The sequence below is a fragment of the Falco biarmicus genome, chromosome 8 (assembly GCF_023638135.1).
Source record: "Falco biarmicus isolate bFalBia1 chromosome 8, bFalBia1.pri, whole genome shotgun sequence".
NCBI lineage: Eukaryota > Metazoa > Chordata > Aves > Falconiformes > Falconidae > Falco > Falco biarmicus.
In genome coordinates this window covers 10,173,277-10,199,126 of record NC_079295.1, presented here as the reverse complement: position 1 = coordinate 10,199,126, position 25,850 = coordinate 10,173,277, and the positions used below count along the sequence as shown (strand labels likewise).

Sequence of the window (25,850 nt, the reverse complement as noted above, 5' to 3'; positions counted from 1 at the left end):
GCGAGCTGTGCCAAATGTCTAATCTAGAGCTTTGCTGCTGCCCTGGAATGGGCAGGGCTGTGTCGGAAAGCGGACAGCATTGCCTGGCAATGGGCAGGTTGGAGGTGACCATCGACCTTGGGCTTGGTCTCCCATTGTCACGCTCATCCCACAAGCACAGCAGATGAAGAGAGGAGTGAGGCTGCAATTTTCGGCAGGTGCTTTTTAACTGTCGAAGAGCTGCTGTCTTTATTTAACTTGCTGAGTGATAATCTCAAGTCTGTCCACACAGCTCAAATCTGTATCAGCGCTGATAGACGTCACCACTCCTAAACAGACTGCTTTTAAATTGCACCCATAGATCTTCCTTGCACGAAAACATTCCTACTCCAGTATTTAGTGATGCCTGAAGTTATGTCTCCACATCAAATTAAGTAACTGTGCTATCAATAAGAAGGAGTAATGCGGTGTATTCCCTTCTGGATGTCTCCCTGTCCCTCATTTGTTTGCTGCTCCTGATTAAGATGGATAACGAGCTATCAGTAATTTTCTGACTGCGGTGCAAAGCAGTGAGGATTAAATCAGTCTGTGTCACTGGGAGCCAGGTCATAATTTAGGGAACCTGAGCGGGTCCCCTGCATTCATTAGACTCCAAGGCAGCGGATGCTTGGGGATGTCTGAGCACAGCCTAGATGATGTGAGCATCTCTGCATGGGGAGAGCCAGGAGGTGATGTGGGGCCACCAGGAGATCCGTGTCTCACTGGGCTGGCTGAGAGCTGCAGGTGTGTTTTATCTTATTTATTGTGCTGGCTTCATTGCTGGCAAAATTCAGTGAAAAGGTTCTTGTTGCCCTGAATTTAGCCTTTCAGCTCAGTCTTGCCTTTTTAATGTGTTCCTTTTAATGATCTAGGGCTTGCTTAGAGTGAGCAACTTGGATTTAGGTTGGAGAAGGGTACTGCAGATATATATAGATACATACATGTATATTTTAATGCTCAGATTAAATAACTTTTAGACATCCTCAGGCACCCAGCAATGTGAATTATGGCTGGAAAAATCTCTCACGTAAATAGGGAGTGCTTGAGAAGGGCTGTTAGCATCGTCTTGTGAGGAGTGAAATATGCAGGAGTGATGGAGAAGAGCTGCAGATCAGCTTCGGAGGAGGTTAATTCTCTGGGGTAACAGTACGCAAGATTGAAAGTTGGTGGGTGCCAGGAGATACCACCAGTTGACCGCAGGGCGCTTTTAGCCAGAGCCAGTGGGGTTTGTCCACAAATACAAAAATAAAAGGGACTCATTTTGCAACATCTTAGACAACAGAGCAAATCTGGGGGCATTTATTGGAGGTGCCATCTCTCACTATGTCCAGGTGGCTGGACAAGGCAGCAAGAGTGAACCTTCCACCTTGTGGTCACTTCAAAGAGGTGATACCTGTTACCACAGCTAAGAGCCATCATCATGCAGTACTCTTTCTAAAAATGGAACCACCCCAAGCAGATGGCGGCCTTACAGAAACATCACTCAGTCTATCACTGCACGTATCCGTATTTTGGTTCCTTTCAGCAGAGAGGGCAGGAGGGGCATAACCGTCTCGCTGGGAGCTATTTGCACTTTCCGTGCTGTTGAATGAAGACTGGAGCAGGCTGAGCTTCAGTGGGATAGCTTCACAAACCTCCTGTTCTTCCAGGAAAACACTGGCTGAAAGCAAATCAGCAACAAAAAAAGGCTGTGGGAAATGTATCTTTCAAACTTCCTTGGCTTTGCTTATGTTTATATATATACACACACACATCCCTACATACTTCAGGTCTATGCAAGGCTTTCTTTCGGGATTTTAAAATATCAACAGCAACCAAAAAAGAAGGGGCACAGAGCAATTCCTGAGCTTTTGAATGGCAGAGAGGCCGGAGGACTGCTGTGGCCACTGCTGGCCCTGTGCTCGCTCACACCTTCTCCCCAAAGCTTCCCGTGCCTGCCTTGGTTTTCATCCCTCAGCTCATAGGGGAGGATAGGATAAAGCCCACACCAATTTCATCCTGGCATCCTCTCGTTCGTGGGCCTGTTGCCAAAGAAACCAGTGCTGCTTTTGCCTTCCCCCCACCCTGTTCGCAGCCTCCCCCACTGCCAGACAGAGCCCCCTCGCCTGCCAGATGGAGATGCCACATTTCTGGCAGCTGCTGTGCTGGGTAGGTCTTCCTCATACCCGCAGGATGCAATTGCCATCCAACAGGTCTGTTGTGGCATGGGGCGGGATTAGCAGACGATGGCTTGTTTGTGCTGGTGACCAACTTGCACCTACCCACACTGAAAACATCGATGTGCTCCAGCACACAGCACTTCCAAGCTGAGATGTGCATTTGGGGTGGCAGATGGCTCTGCAAAGTGTTTTGCTTATGGTGGCGAGGACTGACACCTCCAGCATCCCCTGCCTGCCTGCTGTAGGGATTTGTAATTTGCAGCGCTGAGACTGGCACGTGTTGGTAGACTCGACTCCTAGTCCCTCCCGAAGACAGAGCAACATCCAGATTTTACTGGGGGGGGCTGACAGGCATTGCTGCAGCCTCCACGTTTGGGTGCAGGCAGCTAAGGAGAGTGTGTCTGCTGCTGGAGACAGTGAGTGGGCTGGAGAAAGGCTTTTGAAGCCTTGCTGCTAGAGGGGGACACTGACCTGTACGGTCCCGTTTCCAGCCCTGCAGGACCCCATGTGCAGGTTGGGTGGCGATGGACTGAGGAATCGCGTAGTGTATGTATTGGGATGTGCAGGACGGATAGATGTCCTTCAACTGCATAGCCTGGAGGGCAAAGACACCACCTCCAGGAGCAGGGAGGAGGCAGAGCTGTGGCATACTCCCTTCCCTCCTGCCACCACCAAAAGTGATTAGCCACAGACCAGGCACCAGACCAGGGCATTACCAGGGTGTGAATTTACCTCCCCCTGACATGCCATGGTTGTGGCAGCCCTGTTCCTGATGAACCCTCAGGCTTCAGCCATGCTTTGAGCCAGGGTCTTTGGCTTTGGCCTCTTTCTAACAGAAAAGGATTCCAGGGCTGTTATGTTTCGGTGGGCTTTCCATTCGCCCCTGCAGAGCATCACCAAAATTAATTTTCGGTAAGGGAAATCCCAGCATTGGCAACTGACTTCTTTATGTCTCACCTCCAGCTTCACCCGCTGCTTTCTCCTCCCCCTGGGGAGAGGAGGGCAGCCACTCTCGATACCAGGCAGCGAAAACAAGACTTCTTCCCTCCTTGACTCATTAATTAAAGCCACAAATTGAGCTCTTTTCTTGCTATCTGAAGCAATCACATAAATAGCATTGACAGACCTAAATGAACATCCGAAAATATCCTGCAGGATCAGCAGAGAGGAGCTGTGTTAACCTCCAGGGATGGGGGCCATCATTAAAAACAAGATGCTGTGTTTTCTTCCCCGCTGAGCACAGAGTTCAGCCTGGATATGGAGAAGGTCCCAAGGTGCAGGCAATTCTGCCCTCTGTGCCAGACCTCGGGCATCACTTGGGAGTTTGGAGAGCTGTCCACGAGCATCCTTGTGTGGGTTTTGGGGTGTAATCCTCTGCGGTCATTGCTCTGTGAGTGGTTGTTTCTGATGCTGGGAGTGCCAGACAGTGGCACTGGAGACCGGCTTATGGCTTGGGATGGTCACGGTGAAGACTGTGAGATGCCTGTTCTGTGGAGACGTGCAGAAAAATCTGCCTTCCTACTGAGAAGACACTTGGCCACGTTCACTAGAAATGGCCCAGTTCAACACAGATTGCCAGTAGTAAATTCCCACACCCTGTTGCATTCGTGGTCGAGCTCCAAAAGCAAAGTCATCAAGTCTCATTCAGCTGAATGAGCATCCATGGGGATGTTTCAGGCAGTATCCATTCCTAAATACTGTCGGGAAACACCACGGTTTTCTGCTTATACCTTGCAACTTTAATTGTGGGGCACATCACACGGGAACCTGAGGGTTAGCTGGCTAAATTGAGTTGCTGTTTAGCAACTGTCTAAACTACCGGTGCAAGGTAGATAAGCGTAGCCATCAGCACCTCACTCCTTGATGTTATCCATTGACTGAATAAGCTAAATTCTCTTGGTGTCAGCCTTAGTATTTCCTAAAGGGATGGGGAGGCTATTAAAGGAGTGGCAGGAGACATAGCATTATCACTGGAAATACTTAACTGAGAGGAAAATACTGCTCTTCGCTGAAATCAGATGTTGTACCATGAGAAGTTCCAGCGAGGGCGATGAGCTTTGTCTGCTGCAAGATGCTATTCAGGGCAAATCTGAATATCATCGTTGGCCTGAAGTGATTTGTGCTTTCTGCGGTGCTTAACATTTGATTTCCTTTTATTGCTTCTTTGCACACACAAAGCTGAATTCAGAGCTGCTGCAAGCCACAGGCAAAGCTGGTGAGTTCACTAAAACCCACCCGAGAAGCAGCTGGGAGCAGCCGGCAGCCTGCAGCCCATAGCCCCCAGGAGCTGGGCTGGCGTTCGGCACCGAGCGACTCCAAAGCATCAGCGTGACACTGCACGGTGTTGGAGAGCATCAAACCCTAGGCTTCTGCTGACTGCAGCTTTAACTCAGCCTCTGTGAAGTGTGCTCTTGAATCCACAGTTTCCTCTGCATCCCCAGAGTTCTGTGGTGGGGACCGTGCAGAAGATGCAGTTTGTTCCATGGTCATTCTAGATGCTGGGATGCAGCCATTCTAGGCTGCTCCTCTTGCGTCTGGGCAGTGAGCTTTTTCCAGCATGATAGGGAGCATCAGGTCGGGGGTCTTTTGAGTTTCTTTAAAGCACAACTGTGCCACTGAGTCCTAAGAGGACTTAGTCTTGCACCCATGGGTAGTGTTGCATGATGTAGCAGGTGTGCATGGGGTTAGATGTTCCCTCCGTACCAGGGGAGCAGTTCAGCAGCACAACATGGGTCATCACCAAGGTATCTGGTCTTACACATGCAGTTGGAAAATTCACTGTCACTCTTCCCAAACAAGAAACCGGATATGATTTTTCTACCCTTCTCCCACCAAAACAGCATCTGAATGTCCTTAATATATCTCCATAAAAATCTTCACAGTTGTTCTAGCAAACAGCCTGGAGTGCTGTGGTCTTTTATTATATATTTATATATATTTATTACATAATTAACTATATTAAGCAAAGCAAATCTTACAATTACATTGTCTATGGGAGCAGGAATCTTCTCCCATCGGTCTCCCTGAGCGAGAAGAAGAGGGTGATTACTGTTCTGTTTTCATCACAGCTGTGGTTTAAGATGCTTTTACAAAGACCAGGATGACAGCCCTTGCCCAAAGCAGCTTCCTGTTCCTACTGCTTTTGTGATAATTAACTTTCCTGATGTGCTTGACATGTCATCAAATGTTTCTGAGCACCATCTTTCTTTGAATAATAAAAATCCTCACGTTGCTGTGCTGTTCTGTCTCATTATTTGTGATTTTTCACATCAATTTGGTAGATCCCAGTCTCAGCTGCATCCAAGCAGCACAAAGCCACAGTGGGAAAAGCTCAGGACAGTCCCCAGCAGCATGGGGTTGGGGCACTGAGCTTTTGAAATGTTGGGAAGCTGATCTATGAGATGGAAAAAAAATATATTAGAGAACTTAAGGGAGTCTGCTTAGCTCTGCTGTAGAGCAAAGAAATGACTTGGTTTCTTGTTGTGGGACCTAGTCGTGGCTTTACGGGCTGCAGCTCCTCTAAGGCACATCACAAAGCCACATAGCATCATCCCCAGGTGCCGGATGTTATCTCCAGCAATGCATCAGCTGTTGGCTCTATAAAGCCTGAGGCTGCTGGAAGACTCCCTGGTGACTTGTGCCGTTGCATAGAGAATGCTACTTGTCTGGGGCGTATTTTCAACTAAATTTCAGAAGTACAGTGTCCCTCTCTGAGGACATCTTTCCTGTGCCTTAGCTGCAGGTGCAATGCTCACAGCATCCCATTTTGGATGAACGGGATCCACTTTTCCAATATGAAGGTGGGAGAAGTTTAGATGGGGAAAAAAAGGTGCTGGCTTGATAGCGATTGTGCTGGAAAATTTGATTTCAGGCAGTGGGAATTTAAGTTGACTTATCACAAATGGAGTGTGGAAATTTTGCCTTCTATTAGAAATCCACATTTCTATAGGGATGGGAATAGCAGAGGCAGGAGAGAGGATGCAAAAACGTTCCATCTGGCTTGCTGTGGTGTGCAAAAGAAAGCATTTCACTCTAGTAATTCAGAGGTGGCTATTTTGAGAGAATGCTGGGGGAAAACAAGGTCCAGAGCAGTGGTAGTGTTGCCCTAAATTAAAAGTACCAAGGTTTGACAGAAGAGATGGATGTCCTGAAATGGCAGCAAAACATCACATAGCAGTGCAGAGACCAAAGCCAGGTTTTCTCCAGTTTGCTAAAAGCAGGGGAAAAGGAAAATAAACCCATTTCCTGTAATTTTTCCCTTGGTTCAGCCTCTGAATACAGCTCCTTCCTTAGGGGTGCTCAGGTGATGTTTAGCCGGCCAGCCCAGGGATGCTTGGTGCTGCTTCAGCAAGGGCTGATTTGGCCGCCCCCCTGATGCTCCTCTCAGCCTTCTGTCCTTATGATTTACCCAAAATAGCTGTCATTTTTCCTCTTCCCCTCACCCAGCCCTTTTGGGGGAGGTGGCAACATCCCAAGGACTTTCCGTTAGACACAGAAGTGCTTGCCAGGTCCTTCCTGGCTCAATAGATGCCAGAGATCAGAGGGGCAGATTATCAGTGTTTAATTACTATTTTGCAGAGCTGCCCTATGTCCTTGGCCGGGGCAGGGACATTGCTGCTGTGGTGCTGTCCCCAAAATGAGTGATTCCCTCTCTGCCGGGGACCTCAAAGGCATGGGTGATGCTTTTAGTGCATGCCCCTCATCCATCACCTCTTTTCACCGTGGTGCCTGCTTTCTGCTTCTCAGCTCTGGGGTGGGGACATTAATGAGGGGCATTTAGCGTTTTACTTTTTTCCCAAATGATCCCCCCTGGGGAAGCTGAAGAGAGAGAAGGGATCTGGGTCACTGGGAGGAAGAGGAAGGGCAGCTGTGGCAATGATGGAGCTGCCATGGGATGGACAGATAAGGAGTACACAAGGAAAACCAAGCTTTTCCCCAGTTTGCAGTACCCCATCAGCCAGTCCCACCTTGCTCACCCTCAGCTGATCGTGACCCTGTGCTGTGCTTTGACCCTGCGGCGTTTCAGTGCAGGAATGCACCCAAAACCCTGCAAGGGGGGCGCAGGGTCCCCAAACCCCAGCTGGCAGGTGAAGGTGGGCTCATCTGCAAGTGAGAAGACACACCAACTCTGGTCGCCACAGCCACGTTGAACAGGCCTGCAGTGCTATAAATCCACCAACGTTCAGCACCCGGAGAAGGCTGTGTCTGGAGACCTGTGTGGGTGTCAAGGCAGCATTGGCTTCTCAAATTAGATGATTAACAGGCAGCTACAGGGCAGCTAGAGAGAAAACAATCTTCCCCTTTCCTTGCCATCCGAATCTCCAGAGGGAGCTTTTTGTTTAAATTTTAATGAAAAGGGTTTTTTGGCTCTGGGAGCACAGAGCAGGCTGTTGTGTGGAGGCTGTCCATCCTGGGCATCCCTGACATCGGCAAGCAATCAGAGCATCCTATTAAAGAGGGACAGGCCCTTACTTCAACTTTAAATACAGCTAGCTGCAATTATTGGCATTTTCATTGTGTTTGAACCCTGGACATTTGATGTGAGCAAATGAGCTGACCTGATGGCAAAGTCCACACTGGGCATCATAACACACCACCACCCACCAGCCTTGGTGAAGCAGAGAATTAAAATCTGTGATGAAGAGCACAGGCTGTGGTGCAACCAGTGCAGGGACCCGAAAGCCATGGGAAGAAGTGACAACTTCAGTGGGTTGCCAGAGAAATACCGCAGCTGGGATCACAGCCTTTCCAGCCAGGATTGTGTCTTCCAGAGAGACACTAACTTCAGAAATCTTCAGCTGCTGACCAAAACAGGTCACAACTTTTTCAATCAGATGCATGTAAAGAAAAACACATATATATATATGTGCAGAGTTTGGCTTTTCTGTATCACTGTGTGTCCTTGGCTGTTAACTCCTGGCTTTGAATCTCTTTGCAGTGTGGAATGACTGAGGTTGGGGGGGACCCTTGGAGGCTGTCCAGCCCAAAGCCCAGCTCAAAGAAGGCTTAAATCCACCCCATGCCCAGTGCATTGCTCCTCAACTGCCAGCAGACCGGTGTAGCCTGAACTCTAGCTCATCAACTGGTGCTGAATTTCCTTGTCTGGAGCAAAAGCCTGCTTCGTCCTGGCATCCTGACAGATTCACGTGCTGGCCAGGCAAAGGAGGAGGCATCCTCCTCCTTTCATGGAGAGACACAGACCTTCCCAGCACCACAGGGATCAGCAGCCCTGGAGTACACCCAGTCACCCCACATTCTGGTACAGGAGCCACCAGAGGCATCTTTCTCAGGCCCTTCTGTTGTGGTTTCATTAAGATGGATGTGAAACGTTGTGGTAGAGCTGATCTACATTTGAAGAGGCCTTTATTAAAAGGCAGGAGGTCACTTCTAAAGACAAACAACTTTCAGGCACAGTTTGGCTCGGCAGCACCCTGAATTTTCTACATCTGGTTACATCCAGCCCTGTCAAACTCATGGCCTGGAGAGCTTAAACATAGGGTCCTGAGGAGCATCTTAATAAAGGCAGGGCAGTAATAAATCAGCACAATGAAATGAACAGTTCTCTGAGACTTCAAAACGTGAGACCCCAGCACGGGATTGGCTATGGCTCTGTAGAGGAATTATAGAGGAATGAAGCTGAGTTAATTAGCATTGATAATATACAGCTGTGGGCTGGCTTCAGGGGCGGTGGGCTGGCTGATGTGGATAACGTGCAGCTGTGGCTGGTTCCTGCTAAGTGGTTAAATAGCTCTAAGGGGTATGAAAGAGGAGCCCTGGATGAAGAGAGACCTGGAAGAAGCAGATGGAGAGAGAGAGCAAGCGCGTGCGTGTGTGCATGCATGCATGCATGTATGTGTGTGCGCGCACAGGCACGCATGCATCCATCCATCCATCCATCCTGGATGTAGGTGGACTGGCCTGAAGAGGATAGAGAAACAGCAGGGACAGTAGATAAACTTTTGCGTTAACCTGGTATGGATTGGTAAAAGCCTCGTTGCAGATGGCTATTTTTGATAGCGCTGTGACACAGCTCAGCCTATTTCCAGCTGCATAAGGATCCCATTTTCCCTTCCAAACAGACTTGAGCTTTATTTTAAACACTAACAACTTGCCTGTAATTTCATGTCTGTACACACTCATCTTTTGAATGCACTTCGTGCACCAGAGGCATAGATTAAAACTGGTGGCCAGCCGAGGGGTGACATTTTTGAGCAGCACTCGAGCCACTTTTCAAATGCCTTCACGCTTCCCTGATGCCATGAGTGCGACTGCCTCGATTTTTTTTTTTTCCATGTACTGCTGGATCTGACATTAATTCCTGGCACTAACTGATGCAGGAGCGAGAGGGGAGGAGAAAAGGGTTTGCAGAAGGACCGCTGGGCAATGGGTATTTGTGGGGCTTTGACAAGGAGGAAAACAAGATCCTTGCTGACTTGCTGCTCAGCTTTGATTTTGTGTAATAAAGAAGCCAACAAAATTATCAATAACGAGCAGATTAAAGGAACTTGCCCTTGAGGAAAAAACATATTTTATCAGAAAGGTTGTTGGGGAGGTGAATTATTTTTGTTAGTTTGATGCTATAAATAATTTTGGGTTAATAGCCTGGAGCTGGTGTGGGTCCCTGGGGTTACTGGGTGTTCAGGTGCAGCTGCTGTGGTCGTGGGGGATGGATGGGCTCTGGTCCTTGCAGCTCAACACAAGCTCACCAGGCTAGAGCAGCGAAGGCTGGCCTGTGTCCTGACGCTTCTCCTCATGGTCTTGTCCATCTCACAGCCAAATTTTATGAAAATTAGTGGGCAACTGAGCAGAAAATCTGGGGGCACCGATGGGGCATCTGATGCCATTTGTACTAGAGGTTGGTTGGGTACAGAAACAGAAGGAAAGTTTCAAGGCCTTTTTTTTTTTTTTTTTCCCCTTATTGCTTGAGGGCAGCCAAAACAATGAGACAAGTGAACAGCATGGGGCAAAGGCTTGGCACTGATCAGGCCGGGAGCGTTGCTGCTGATTTGGCAGCAGCTGCGTTGTGGCCGGAGACCAGTAAGGGGCACCTGCCTGCTCCCAAGTGCTTCTAGCAGAGCTGCTACACTCAATTTAAAATCAAAAAAAGTATTTATGGCTATTACTCCCGTGTGTTTTTGCAGGTCCGAACTGCTTTGCAGGAACCACGATAATTCCCGCCGGCATCGAAGTGAAGGTGGACGACTGCAACATCTGCCACTGCCACAACGGGGACTGGTGGAAGCCGGCGCAGTGCTCCAAGCGCGAGTGCCAGGGCAAGCAGGCTCTGTAGCGGCAAACCCCCCTGCCAGCAGCACCGCCGGCCAAACAACCCGCTGATGATGATGACTATGAAGATGACGAAGGAATGGCTTTGACGCTGCCCACGCGTCTAACCTCCTGCCAGCTGCAACAGGGTCACCAGCAAAACCTTGCGAGGGTTTCACACAAGCAGAGATTTTTACTTGCGGGGAAGGGTCTCCCTCTCCCCCCACCCCCTCCTGCTTTTCTCTCGCTTTACACACTATGTATCCAGTATCTACTCTGCTTTTGTAATTACCAGTGCTTGATAGGGATGCAGTGGTCAGATTTGGGGAGGAAACAAGAAAAACTGCCCACACAAGCTGTTGGACTGGTGATGCCTCTGAGATGCCAGCCAATTCACCGCTCTCACTTTCTACAATGTGGATCGCGGGTTTTTCACGTTTATTTATTTAAAGTTTTTTTTTGCTATTGTGAAATATTTTTTTTTTAAGCCTCTTCCTAAGCTAGGATCGTCGGGGCAATACAGCTATGAGTGAAGCGATGAATCATTTTTATCGTGTCTATAAGGGGAGGGGGCCCACTAAGGACAGGAGGGAGGTAGATATTAAAAGGGGAGGAAGGGGTTAAATAAAAGCCCAGCTGGAATGTAACTTGCAGAAGGACCAAGGTAGATGCACAGGTACACGGCCGGACACCCGAGACACAAGCTGTATCTGTGTTACACTTTCTCCACTGAGTGGGGACAATAAAGTCGAAGACACCTACACAGTCACCGTGACCTTGATCGGAGCACAAGCCCACACCGGCTGCACGGGCAGGCAGGGCTGGCAAGCCAGCAAGGCTTGGCACGGCACCGAGAGAGCAGTGTCTTACCTGGGTTGTCTCTGTGCGATGCCTGGCTGGGGCAGCTGCGGTGGAGCAGAGGGAGGAGGGTCCCTGCTTTGCTGGCAGCACCGCTGCTCTTGCTGGAGCCAAGGGCATCATTTCATTGACTTCAGCAACAGTGGGACTCAGCCGCCATGAGTCAAAATTAAAATATCTGATCCACCCATCACCCTTAGGGAGGTTTCCAGAAACACCCCATCGTTGTGCCAGCACTGAACCAGCTCAGCTGGTGGGTAAGAACTTTTGCTGCAGCGCGAAGGAGCTTCCCTGGCTCTCCCCCAGTCCTGGGAGCATCCGTACTGCTGGGGATAACGCAAGCCAGGGTGCATGGGCGGCTGGGGACAGGATGGCTGAGTCTACGGGAATGGGCTCCTGGTGTAAAGGGTCTCTCTAGAAAGCAGCTATGTGCCTGCCTGCCAAGCGGGGAGGTCCTGCTGGTCCCTTTGGCTTTTTCAGCACCGGCACCTCGTGTTTTCTCAGGCTGCGGCTTCCAAGCGATACTGTGAGAGAAAAGCCACCAGTGTCATTTCCCTGCTCTGCCCTGCCCAGGTGAGCACAGGAGCCTTTCCCATCACTGTCCGTGCTTGATTTGCTGCTTTTTGGTCATGGCCATTGGGGTGATAGTGCTTACTTGTTCAGACTTCAGCCCAGCTGCTCTTAACAGCGATGGCAGCAAATCCTCCTTACAGCATCCTCCACCGAAGTTGATCAGCCTGGTTGGTCTCGGTTTATGCACACTGTTGCCTTTATATTTTTATTTCTTCCCCATTTTTGCATTTTACTGGAGGGCAAGGGGTAGGACAAGCACTAGCACAGTGATTGCCATACTTTGGCTGAGCATTGGCTTCCTGCGAGTTGAACTGGTACCATTAAAGAAGTCATCACCACATTTCTTTGTAAGCTGTTGCCTGTCAATGACTATCTGGTTTCAAAATCTTCAAACAATAGTGTGCCTGAAACTAGTGAGAAAAAAAAATTCTGTAAAAAATGGGGGGCCGTCTCGAAACAATATTTGATGTGTAAAAGACTATATTATTAAAAAATTATTTTGTTAAATATAAAGTGTGTGAACCAGCAAAAAAAATCCCAAAATTACATATTTGTGGTGTACTTTACTCTGCTGATCACCATCTCCTCCAGCTCCCAATTCCCGAACCTGTCCCTTCCTCCAGCCCCTGACTTGCTGCAGCATTGGCGAGTGCAGCACTGCAGCCAGGGTGGGAGGCGCGGGTGGAGCCTGGAAATAGCCGTGGAAGTCCTACGGATGGGATGAGTTGCCCACAGAGCTCCTCAGCAGTAAATCAGTAACTCAGCTTTACTTTGTCAGAAGGTACCTGTCCAACCAGGATTCCCTTCTGGGGAGCTGTCGTGCACCAGTACAGCTCCTGTGCTCTCACTTCGGCTTCCATCTGTTTTTGCCCTTTGCTGGTGCCATTTGATATTCGATGCCGTTTCCTGAACATGGAAATTTGCTTTCAGTTCACAAACTCCATTTGGTACCTCCAGATGCATCATTATTTACACTGGTAAGTAGTTACTCTAATTAATTACAGCTTAATTACTGTAGTTAATGTTTGTACAGTGCTTGGAACAAGTACAGCACTATACGTGCCACATATTATTATTTTCTTCATTATTAATTAAGCACCATCTCCATTCCATGCTGCGCTACTTCATTACTTCCCAGGGAGTCACAGTAGCACCCTTATTCCCACCCAGAAGCACTTTACTCTGGGCTCCCACCAGGATGCTGCGGTGCCGGTGAGAGTGCAAAGAGCAGTATCTACAGTGAGTGGTATTGCTAAGCAACATAGGAATACTCAGGGATTTTTTTTCCCTTTACCCTTTCAGGGCATTGAATCTAAAAAAACAAACAGGAAAAAAAAAAAAAAAAAAAAAAGCTCATGGCAGGGGGATGCCCAGAGGACCACGCAGGCTGAGCTGGAGCATGGTTTGGGTGAAGTGAGGGGGAAGCCCTGCAGATCCTATCACAGAAGTGTCTGTAAGGTCTCCGTGAGATGCTGGCTCAAGCTGTAGAAGGGATTTGATTCCCCCAGACCCAGTGGCATTAGGCGCATGGTCCTGCAGAGGGATCCTGTGGCTCTTGGGCAGGGCGAGGTCTGGGGTCACAAGGGGGAGTGATGGGCACAGATCGGCTTTTCAGAGGATTTATGTGGAAGCACCTGGGGCGCTCGGAGCAAGAATCCTGAAAATCATTGCCACCGGCTCAGCTTCATAGCAGCCCATCCCAGGCCAGACAGGATGGTCCAAAATTGAAATCCCATTGAGCACTCTCCAGATACGACAAAGTGTTTCAGCCTCATCTCCATCTCCTTCCTTTCTGCCTTTTTTTTTTTTATTTAATGTTTTAGTTCATTTCTCCCTTTTAATTAATCACAGCTCTGGGCCAGCCAGACCCATTAACTACTCTTCTCATTTAGACCTTTCAGAGATGCAGTTGCAGATGCAATTTAATTTGTTGACCCATGATCGATAGCAATTAATACCATCTCTTTAATCTTGTTGAGAGGCTCGTCTTGGGCTTCCAGAGGCTGCCATCTCAAGGGAAAGGTGTCTGATACATATGTTATTAGATGGGGGAGCACAACCTGCGCTGCGGGTGCGTCCCTCCTGTCCCCCCCTGGGCTGACACTCTTGAATATACAAGAGGTTTTGTGGGAGATGGAGAAAAGGAGAAGGTGGACAAAGGTGAGGGAAGATGCTGAGGGGTAGAGAGACAGCAGGGGGCTTGGTAGGGCAGAAAGTAGGGGAAGGTGGGGTTGATGGGTTAGAAAGATGAGGGATAATGAGGACAGCATGAGGCAAGATAGAAATGATACAGCTGAGGAGACGTGGCTAGAAAAGGGAGCCAGAAGGTCTCAAATTGCAGCAAAAGAGCAGGTCAGAGGGTGGATTGCTTAGAGGCAGCAACTTCAACATGAATAACAGCAAATTTTGCAGAAGAAACACACCCAGAGCCAGAAAACCAATCCTTCCTGCTGACGTGCTTTACATCCAAGTCTCACTTTGATGGGATGCCACTTTTTGCCCGCTCCGCCGCCCCCCCCCCCCAAGTGCAGCAGCTCTGCACAGCCTCCCTCCTCCTCCCAGCAGTGGGAAAGCCCACACCGAGAGCATTGCCTTTTCCCCATCCTCATTAATATGCCATTACACAAGATTATTTTATAATTACAGGATTATTTCCTGCAAAACCCAGGGGGAAGCTGTCTCATCTCTGGATCACCTGCAAAGCATCAGCAGGGTGATGTTACTCTCCCCCAGGAGCCTGCAAGGCACACTCAAAACCAGATCAAGGAGGGAAAAACCTGGACTTTGGGTACTCTCCATCCTACCTTCCCACACAGACAACTCCATGCAGTACCAGGATGCTGAGCACCAGGGCTCCTGAGTCAGCAGCATGTAACAGCTTCAGTGGCACATAATGAGTGAAGTCGCACCTGACAGGAGTGTCCGCTGGCTCAGCTGTCCCAGCCAGCAGGGATGCCAGATCCGTGGCAGCAGCCCCTATTCAGCCACCGCTCTGCAAATGTAAAGGCAAAGAGCAAATCTTCAGCTTCCAGCACAGCGTGAGCAATAATGCGTTTCTCTTCAGTGGCTGTTAAAGAGAAAAGAGGGCCCATGTGAATGTATAGCAAATGAATGCCTTTTATATAGCAAAATTACATGGGTTTGCAACAGCAAGTCAATATAGAAAATGAAAAATTTATCAAAAATTCACTGTCCTTTGTAGCATGGAAGCTTAGCTTTTAGAACACAGGTAACAGAGCACATGGAAAGGAAGTAAGTGTCTGTATTTATATATTTAATATACCCTATGTATTTATTTATATTTGCATATATATTTCCTACACTTTCAGAGTGATTTTTTAAGGGAAATATATCTTTTTACCATGATTAACTTCAGTATCTAAAAGAACTCTTCTCTCAGAAGATGCCAGTTCATTCCCCCACTCAGGTGAACTCTTCCCACATGCTCCCAGGAGAGCCAGCAACACCCCAGTGCCACAGGCTGCAGCGAGAGTTTTGCATCCAGATATACCCAACGTTGGATGATGTCCAACATGACCCAGTGACACCTACTTCCCTGTCAACATAGGAGCTCTGGGAACATGACTATTCCAGTTCACACAGTAAGGTGACAGAGATCCTCCAAGTTCTCCTTAAGAGGCTCCTCAATGCACAGGACTTTGTAGGATGACCATTAACTTGGTCCACCCTCCAATCCACGTAGACAGAAGATGACTCTGAAAACCTGTTAGCCACCAGGGCCGCAGATTGGCATCGGAATAAACAGCAGAGGAGCACAGAGTAGATGGTTGGTGGTTTTTTCCAGCAGACCCACAGAGGAAAAAAAAGCACCTGAGATGCACAAAAATCCCTACAATGTATCATCTTGTGACCCTTGGTCACTGAATAGCCCCTCTTTTGGCAATTCCCTTCCCTGTACCCACGGACATGCGTGCCGACAGTCCGTGAATGGGGAGAAGGCAGGTCAGCACCAATATCACATAAGTCAACAGCAATCAGAGGCCCTGGTGTAGCCAAGGGATCCATATTAAGCCATGTAAAATACTATCTGGGGGCTTTCTGTGCTTTATGTGCATAACCAGCCCAAGGCAGGGAGGAATAAGCCATCGCCAAGATGTGGCATACTTCTGGACACAGGATGTGCAAGCCCAGGCAAAGGGGTAATTACGTGCCAGAAAACTGGAAGGAAAGACAGAACCCAACAAGAAAGCTGGGACGGGCTCCTTTGGGGTGGCACAGAACTATACAGTGCCCTCCCTGCCGAGGCCAGGGGATGGGTGATGGTGGCATCCATGCGCGCAGACAGCCTCGTCTCTTGGGCAGGCAGCCAGCTGGGTGTTATCAATGGCTGCTCAGCAAGAGGCAGGCTAAGCCTCTCTTTTCCCAGGGAGAAAGGATGAAATGTCCTCGGACCACGCTGGTCCCCCTGGTGTCACTAATTAGTTGTGTCCCTGGGAGCCACCAGTCAATATTTTCTTGGCACTGGGCTTTCCACAGAAGGCACCAAGAGGGTGGTTAGAGTAGCACCAAGAGACGTTATCTGACAGTTTCAGGGCATCCTGCCCAACACAACCTTTCTGATCCTTGGCTCATGCAGCATCCCTGGTGCCGGCACCCATGCCTGACCCCATCGGAATCCCAGAGCTGTGTCCTCCATGCCATGCAGAGTGCTTTCTGCTCACCTGGCCGGCATGGGGCTCAGCAGAGTCCCATGGTCTCTCCACTCTCTCTCTGGCCCAACCAGCCAGGTGAAAGGACCCTTTGCTGTGTGATTTTCTCATGTTCACTCAAGATACAGGAGATGGTGATCTGGGGAAAGAACGGAGAACGAGAAGGTGTGAGCCTGAGCTATTAGGCTTGTTTCAGTGGGACAGAGCAGGATTTCAATAATAATTAATGCCACTATTAAAGATGCTCGTTTAGATTATAAGGCATCTGGTGCTAGAAAGGACACAGTCAAGGTATTTTTGGTCATTACAACACACACAAAGTTTCGTGCTGCTGTTCTCTTTGTAGTGATAACCCATAAAAGCTTGAAGAATAACCACCAGGCCACCCTCCCACCTGGTTATCCATAGGGATTATCCTGTTACTCACATAGGTTATCCCTTCAGGTACTTCACTGGTGGCTTGGCTCTGTGTTTGGAGAAACAGCCAAATCCCAGCCTGGGGAGCTTTGGAAAAATCATGTGAATCTGGAGGCAAAACTCCAAGGAAGCAGGTGAATAAATGGGGCTCGCCAGGCTTTACATCGTCCCTCTAAATGGTGCCTGATGATTGGAGTGGCGACTGCAGGCCGTGCCTTGGGGTGGGCTGCAAAGACAGAGCATCCCGTCGCAGGCGCTGCAGGCAGTGTGCCAGGTGCTGGCGTGGCTGGGGCAGGTGGGATCCAGCTTCCAGAGCTTTGGGTCCTGCCTTGAAGGACTTCAGAAGAGGCTGCAATAAAGCCAGGGTGAGGCGTTCAGCTTGCTTGTTGAAAAGCGTTGCCTTAAGTGTTTACACCATTCTCAACACTGCCATCAAGTACTTCGTAAATAATTTCGGTTTAATAGATAGGGACCGGTGACCTTTGCTCTTTTCATTAGTTAGCTGGCTTGATGGATGCAACCTCTGCCTTGCACGGACAGTTTTCTGGATTTCCTAGGGCCCAGCTGGGCCCCTATAATTTAGCTGTATTTGCCGTTTCTCTCAGGTTTTTTTAAAGGACAAAAGCTTTGGGAAAGGGAAGAGATAAAAATGTGAGGAACTTGCTCTCCCACAAATAATCCACTCCCATACGTGCTGAAACACTCATTTTGCAGTCCATTAAGCTCAAGTTAATGCAGGTAGAGTATGTCTGGCATCGAGAGGATGGTAAAGGTTTCGGGATTTAATTTTACTCTGTTGAAAAATCCTACACGTTCCTGGCTGGTGTCGGTACTTCTGCAGCAAAGACAACAGGCCCCGCAGGAAGCATGAGGCCAAGGTTAAAGCACTTCTAAGTCAAGATGCTACGATACCCAAAGAAGCGATTTCCCATTGTATTGCATATCTTCTGGCACTTTATCGGCATGAATAGAAACTGCAAACGAAAGGGGTGCGTGGGGACCCATTGGAGCTGCAGATGGCTTTACATTTCCCCTAACTTTCTCTGGATTCAAGGTTATCCTCCTGGCTTGCTGCAGGCCTGTGCACTTGGGCTAATTGCATTTCTAAACAAATAGTAGCACTGCCCCTCCTCACCCCGCCAGCGTGAAAAGAAAGCAAATGGAGACGTGCCTAGAAAATAAAGTGTGTTTGTTATCATGCTGTGAAGGTCCACGGGATATTTTAGCCCTTCTGTTTTTGCTTAAAACGTCCTAAATCCCACTGGTTTTGTCACAGCATGAAAAACAACAAATAGAAGGAGGTGCAGGTGCCTCTGGCAAGGGAGCAGGAGGCACATAGGAAAGGACAAACCTTAAAATTTCCCTGATAGTGAAAGAGTCTCCCTGGGGTGGTGGACAGCACGGGAAAAGCGGAGCTATCAGCAATGCCATGAGGTGGAGATACCAGAAATGCCATGAAGCAATGAGGTTTCCCTGCCTGCTCACTTGGGTGCTTGAGAAGATACAAGGCTGGTCTCCATCTGGCTGGAGCCTGGGGACCGAGGCGTCATTTGCAGTTAGTCCCACCTCTCACCAAAATTGTTAGCAGCAACCTGGGCTCCACCCTTCTAGCTCCGAGAAAGTGGATCACAAACTCACCCAGTGTTTGCATGCTACCAGCGACTGTGATGCACTGGAGCAGAAACACGGGAAATTTATTCTGAGCAGAGCAGAATGTTCAGAGCAGAAATAAGAAGTTGCTGAATGGGAGACAAGATCCTGAGGAGTAGGGCAGTGTAGAAATAGAAATTTAGGTGGATGCATGTCTGAATCTCTGACCGGTGAAGCAGACACACATCCTTCCCAAGAGTTATCCTAGCAAGGAAGGTCTTGCTGGCCAGGCCTGGCCCGTCATGCCTCCAACCTTGAGCAGGGCAGAGAGGGGACTCAGAGAAATTCGCATGCGCCACAGGCTTGTTTCATCGTTTTGTCAGACACGCTTTTCAAATAGCATTACCCAAACAAATGGCATTTGGGCTTAGTTTTTGAGACAGAATGAAAACACTTGTAAGAACATAACACATAGCAAAGATTTTTATGTCCATGTGCAGGGGCAACAGTGCTGGAGCCTTGTCCTAGGGAAACCTTGGGGTGTCACAGCCTTTGTTACCAATAAAGAGAAAAGAGAAAATGAGCAGGTTAGAAAACATGAAAAGGAAGAAACATGAAAACTGCTGAGCCACATTCCCTTCAAACAAGCACAGATTTGGACTAGAACCTGATCTTGGAGATGGTGTAGGGGAAAAACCTGGCATCATGCAAAGATGCTACATCTAGCACCAGTGACCCAGAAGTCTCTGGCCGTTTCCCAGCCCCAATACTAATAGCTCCGTTCACCAGGGGAAATTATTCCCATGGGTACGAGCAACAGGCCCCTCAATCAAATTTTCTCATATCTATTCTGTGATAAATGTACCTGGATTAACAATTTAGTGCTGGTTAATCTGCGCCACTTCTCTGACCCTGGAAACTTGCGGCTTTTGCAGGTAAAAGTGAACTTGGTGCTCTTCCAGATGCAGTTATTCGGAGTCACAGTGTAATATTGAAGTGACAACACCTGGAAATGCAATATCAGTAGGATAGATCACATCAAAAACTGGGCCAATTTAGTTATATTAAATTAGGGCACAGCCTCAAACCCCCAAAGAGGAGCAGCTGGTATAAAAGTGATATAACTAGCAATGCAACGTATTATGAGCTTTATTCTTACTATTTTTTATTAACAAATGTTTCATTCTTCCCCTGCTGTGGAAACGCCATGCGATAAAGGCTGAGGGCTTGCTTACCTGCAAAATAAGAGCTTTGTTACGTGCTCTGAAATAGATCATTTACAACTACAAGCAGTATTAATAAAGTTCACGGATAGCCAATTGCAGGGAGCTGTGCTTCATATCACTGTGAGCGAGAGCTAACTTTGGGAAGGAAAATGAAATGTTAACCAAAAAGCCATTTCCAAGAGAAATAGTCTCACTGTACACCATCAAACTAACAAAAGCATGCAGTCATGTAACACAAGGAAATTCCTCCTCCTTCTGATCACAAATCATTTTTACCCCGTTTCCCTGTGTTCTCAGTCTCAGAACACAATCGCAGATCTATCCGTTTTGTTGGTGAATTTATGCGGCTCTTGACTCACCTACTTCTTCTCATCTCAGTCCTTTTTCTTAATGAATCGCAGAAGCATTAATTAATGTTTAAGAGGTGGATAGCGGTTTAATTTTTTTTTTCTTCTGCGGATCACTCAGTCAAAGGTGGGCCTGTGCTGTTTGGTTGTAAGCGGAACTCCAGAAATGGAGACCAGCTACATTTTCAGGTTGTGCTTTACATACCCAGCGGGAACCATTTTAATATAAAATTTTAAATGAAAAGAAGGGACCTAAAGAAGCACCAGTTGCCAGAACAAGCCCAGCCTTCACCAACTGCCCTGCAGATGCTTTATAAGTTAATTTTTTTTGTGGAAAAATCAAACTTACTGCAGCGACCGAATTGGAACAGAGCTCTTCTGAAAACTTGGCTTGAGCATCAGCTCACTGGCTGTCTTGACAGCAAATGGGACGCAAAGTTTGGAGGTGGGGGCTGCTCTTTGGTCTCAGTGATCAAGGGGTAGAAGAGCTCTGAGGTGGACTCCTGCACAGCTTCCAGCTGTGGGAAATGGCACCAGGGTCTCAAGAAGGTGGGACACAGGTGTCCCTCAGCCATTGGTACATCCACAGGCTCCTTTCGCCTGGCTTGTGTGGAAGTAGGTTGAACGTTCAGGGTAAACAGCTGTATTTTATTGGGTTCATATACAAAACTCAATTCATTACCATTGAAACAATAAAGAGTGAGGGCTTAGCACTTCTGAAAAGCCAAGTTTGTGGAGTTTTCAAGACTGACATCCTGAACTGAGATAGAGACAACCAAAGGACCCAAAGTAGTTTGATGTGATTTAGTCAAGGACTGGCACAGGCAGGGCTGGACTCTGGGTGTCTCAGGACCCTGTCCTCAATACCAGCTGGCAGGGTGAGAGAAGATGTACAACAATAAGGGCTAAGAGTAAAACCAACGCAGAGCTGCTTCAAGGCAGAACAGGCTACCTCTGTCTTCTCATCAGATAAACCCTTTGACAGACCCTCCCAAGGCACAAATCACTCTGTGTGTGCCATCTTTCTAAATGAAATGTTGCTACAATAACAGATCTCAAGTGTCCCCTGAAGGCATGCTGTTCGATACTTATAATCACTTAATAAACACATGAGAAATGGCACAGTACAGCCCTACATAATCTATGTGCAATGATCCTTGGTGACAAAGTGTAAGTGACCAAATCCCTTTCCAGGTCTAATGATATTTTGCTCTAGTAAGCCAGTGATATATCTCATATGGCAAAAATAAAGCACTCATGCATAAAATTAATACAGTAAGCTCTGAAGTCATAAAGCTTTCAGTCTGTGATATATTAGATGGGAAAATGACTAACCTGTAATTCAAGTTCTTTCGGTGCCTTATTCCCAACAGGTTGTAGGGTCACCTAGGCATTGCACGATCAAGCAGGGCCATTTCACAAGCATATGAATTATTAACCAACCAGTTAGGAAGCCCATTAGGGTCATGTGAATAAAAAGCCCTGCGAGGACACAAGTAGCATCTTCCTCTCGTAGAGGTCAAATGCTTCTGCTCTTTCTAAACCTACATGAGAAATCTTACAGCAAATCACTTCCATCCATTGTGCTCCCCTTACTCCTTCTAGAAGGGTTCATGATGCCACCAAAGGCGCTGGGTCCAGGTCTACTTACTGAAGTAGCTGGCGCATCTTTCTGGGCAAGTTTCCCATAGCAGAAATAGAGCTCCCACATAGGCCTCCAGTATGATTGGGAACAACTTGCTAAAAATCTGCAAAAAGCATGATGGCAACGTGCACAAACAGTCTATGCCACGCACTGCTCCCAGCACCACCACCTTGTTTCTCCCTCCTGTGAGCCCCTGCCACATATCGCGCACACCAGCCACCCCAGTGCAGTGGCAGACCGGCTGCTGGTTGTCTCTGGGGGGCTGGACCACGGCTGGGCTTGTGTGATGGTGCAGACTCACCCACCACACGCTGCATAGCCCTCCGGGAGCCATGGCAGTGCCCTCGTCTTCTGTACCACTGCGAACTGGCATCACGGAAAATTTCCCCAGCCACCTTGAAAAAGTGAGGAGCCATCCAGAAAGTGAGAGCAGAGGCGATGAAGCAACCAGCAGTGTCATGAGTCTGCAGCACGAGTGAGGGCTAGGAAGATGCATTGCCGTTGCAAAACCTGCTCCACACAGCACCTTGCTGGCACCCAACAGAAAGCTGGGCATACAGCTGTCAACACAAAAACCTTTCATAAAGATATGCTCGGCAGCATCAAAAATCAATTACCTCTCTGCATATGTGTTGTGTGCCTTTTCATTGCTGACTGTAGTAACTCAGGGATCAGAAATCCAACCCGGTGACAATTTTTCAAGGTACTTCTTCCAAGAAAACGCAGGCACCACTTGCTCCGTCTGTGGGTACGGCAGGGATCACACACAAGAACATACTGTAAACTCCATCACTCTGCAATCCATCCCTTGTTTCAACTAGAACAATAATTATCCTTTGCATGTGAAATGATCAAAGTGCTTAAAAAAAAATTAAACTCCAGCTCCTCAATCAGGAGCAGTGCCAAGCTATCGAATCAATACGTTGTTAGATACTTGAAGTATGGGAATATGTGAAGGCTATCAAATGATTTCTTTGTTAATAAACTGCTACAGTAATTACCATTAGAATAGAAATGGAAAGATACAGATCAGAAACGGAAAGCTGCGAATGGTTTCTCATTAAGTGAAATTAAAGCACATGGGATTTTTTACTTTTCTTTTGGCCTCGATTCTGCAATGTTTTGAACTCGCACACCTGGAGTTGCTCGCGTACCCAGCTTTGTGTAACCCCATTGCACCTAAATATCTCCAAGTCAGTGAGTGCCGGGTAGAGCAGAGCTTACCTGGAGAACAGTCAGTCGAGCCATGGGCACGGGGATGTTGCACCCCGCAGAGCTGAGCCCCGTACACATGGCAGACCATCCTGCAGCAGTTCAGCCTGCAACGGGCGTCACGGAGGTGTCTGCTCTGGGGCTCAAATAAGACCAGCCCTCCATGAGCCACGGATTTTAGTGCCAGAGACGAATCTTCACTCCGAACAACAACGTGGTCCTGGGAAATACCAGTGACGAGATTCGGAAGTCAGGAGCTGCTGGCTCACAGAGCAGTGAGCTAGCCGTGCCTCAGCTGGTACGTACCACGTCTGCGCTGCCGCCCAGCCCTTCAGCTCTGCCAGGGGTGGAAGGGGGGACACCATGGGGCATGGAGAGCCAGGCTGGACTTATGGAAGGATCTGAGGGCTGAGTCCTGATTTGGGGTGGGCAAGAGAGTGGGGGAAGACTGAGAGCGACGGTGTGGCTCTCCATTAGGGTCTTGGCAGGCAGCTCCAAGGGCGAGGAAGTTCCACCCGTGCAGACTGTGTGCTAAGCACAGTGTGGTGGGTTGATCCCAGCTGGAGGCGTGGAGGGATCCCTCCCATGGGAGACAGTTCTCTGTGAACTTCTCTAGCGTGAGTCCTTCCCACGGGCTGCAGCTCTTCATTAACTGCTCCAGCGTGGGTCCCTTCCGCGGGGCGCAGTCCCTCAGGAACAGCCTGCTCCAGCCTGGGTCCCACACGGGGTCACAAGTCCTGCCAGCAAGCTCGTTTCAGCATGGGCTCTTCTCTCCATGGGTCCACAGGTCCTGCCAGCAAACCTGCTCCAGCCTGGGCTTCCCTTGGGTCACAGCCTCCTTCAGGCATCCCCCTGCTCCTGTGTGGGCTCCTCCCCAGGCTGCAGGTGGGGATCTGCTCCACCGCGGACCTCCCTGGGCTGCAGGGGCACAGCCAGCCTCACCGTGGGCTTCACCAGGGGCTGCCGGAGAATCTCTGCTCCGGCACCTGGGGCACCTCCTGACCCTCCTGCACTGACCTGGGGGCTGCAGAGTTATTGCTCTCATAGTCTCTCCAGCTGCATTTGCCATTACACAGTTTTTTCCCCCTCCTTAAATACATTATCCCAGAGGTGCTGCCACCACCGCTGATGGGCTCGGCCTTGGCCGGCAGCAGATCTGTCTTGGAGCCGGTGGCATTGGCTGCATCAGACGTGGGGGAAGCTTCTGACAGAAGCCACCCCTGCAGCCCCCTGCTGCCAAAACCTTGCCACGCAAACCCAATACACGCAAAGACAGCCAGCATGAGAGTATTATGATCCAAATTCTTAACTTTCAAAGATTTGTGTTGCTAAAACATAAGTTTCCAGTTAAAGAACATGGCAAGTTCTGCAAATCCTAAGTACGTGAGGAGGCAAAACAAACAGCCAGCCCTCCCTACTCCTCCCGCTTGCCACTTGTGGTTGTTAGAGTAATAGATTTTTTTCAGTGAAAAAGCTCGACCTAGTCTAAAGTGCAGGTCAGAGAACGCACTGAGATACTCCCAGGGTTCAGCTTCACTCCAATTAGCAGGACAGAAATTTTCACGCTGGCTTTGGGAGGAGGAAGGAGAAAACCATTTGCTACAGGTTGAGGAACAGTTTAGCTGTTCAGGTTAGCTCAGCTGCCCGCACAACAGCCTGAACTACCCCGGCATGCCTCCTCCTTAGCCTGCCTACAGCTGAGAGAGCACACCGGAGAAAGCACAGATTCCTTCACAGTGCAGGAGATGCAGAGCAAGTAACCCACTTGACAAAAGGAGAAGTTCTCAAAAAGCCTAACTCTTTTTATGAGGAGCAGAAAGGTTGCAGGGGCTGGAAAACACCTGAAAGGTATCATTCAACATCTGCAAATCCCACTTTACCCACAGTGCTTAGACAGGACAATATTAATAGCACTACAGCTTTGCATGTGCAGAATTTCAAGTGCTTCCAGACCCTTTCCAGACCTAATGTATTTAGTGAAATCAGTTGTCTTCTACTAGCACATAAAGAAGAAAAGGGGGAAAAAAAAGGACTAATGGATGCACATTAACCTTTTGGTACTAGATTTCTCGATACTAGCTACTAATGCAAAATCCATTAGAAGGAAATGTCTGGGAACCACGGTGCGTAAATGTTATAATGCAGTGAATAAGCCTGTAAAAATCTGAAGCGGGCATGGCAGGGACAGAGACCCATGCAAAGGTGGTTGGAAGTGCAAGATTATTAAAGAGAGCTCTCTGATTTGCTTTGGGCAGACGAACCCTGCAAAGAAAGGTCTGGAGAGGTGAAGATTTGGAAACTGAGCTTTGCAGCTGCCTCTTTTGCAGAATTCTGTTGCTCACCCAGGGCCGAGCTTTGAAGCACCTGCATAAACCTTTTCAATTGCCACACGCACTTCTTTTTGCATCTTTCTCTTTCTTTGCTTGCCTGCCTATGCAAGCATTGCCCTGAACTGTGCCGGTGGAGGCTGTGGTAAGGAAGATGAAATAGCTTTGCTTGCTCCAGCACAGTGTTTCACCGCAGGTGCCTGGCTGATGGGCAGCGCAACACCACTCCACATGGACATGAGCTCCTTGAAAACAGTAATTTCTATCCTCTGGGTACTTGAGGTCGTGCCTGTCACAGGTAAAGTAACTCCTCATTGCTTTCAGAAACACCACAGGAGGTGTTTTTCCTAGTGAAACACAGGCAGCCTTCTGTGGGGCATCACCCTAGAAATAGCTGCCCAGAGAAATCAACTGCTCAGTCCTCCACGCAGGTACAAAATGATCTTTTTTTTAAGATCATCTTTTTGAGGAGGAATGAAATACCAGGAGCAGCCTGAGCACAGTGTGAAGCAGGAACAGAAGAGGTGGGGGTGACCATGGCAT

General features: G+C 48.5%; 1 protein-coding gene across 1 annotated transcript in view; it reads left to right on the top strand.

Annotated features, from left to right (window-relative positions):
• Nucleotides 1–12,387, top strand: part of VWC2L (von Willebrand factor C domain containing 2 like) — a 55,222-nt gene extending 42,835 nt beyond the window's left edge. Inside the window, exon 4 of the mRNA XM_056350167.1 lies at nt 10,319–12,387. Within this exon, the coding sequence (XP_056206142.1) occupies nt 10,319–10,467 (149 nt within the window). The 3' untranslated portion in view covers nt 10,468–12,387. The remainder of the gene's footprint in view (nt 1–10,318) is intronic.
• Nucleotides 12,388–25,850: the final 13,463 nt, after the last annotated feature.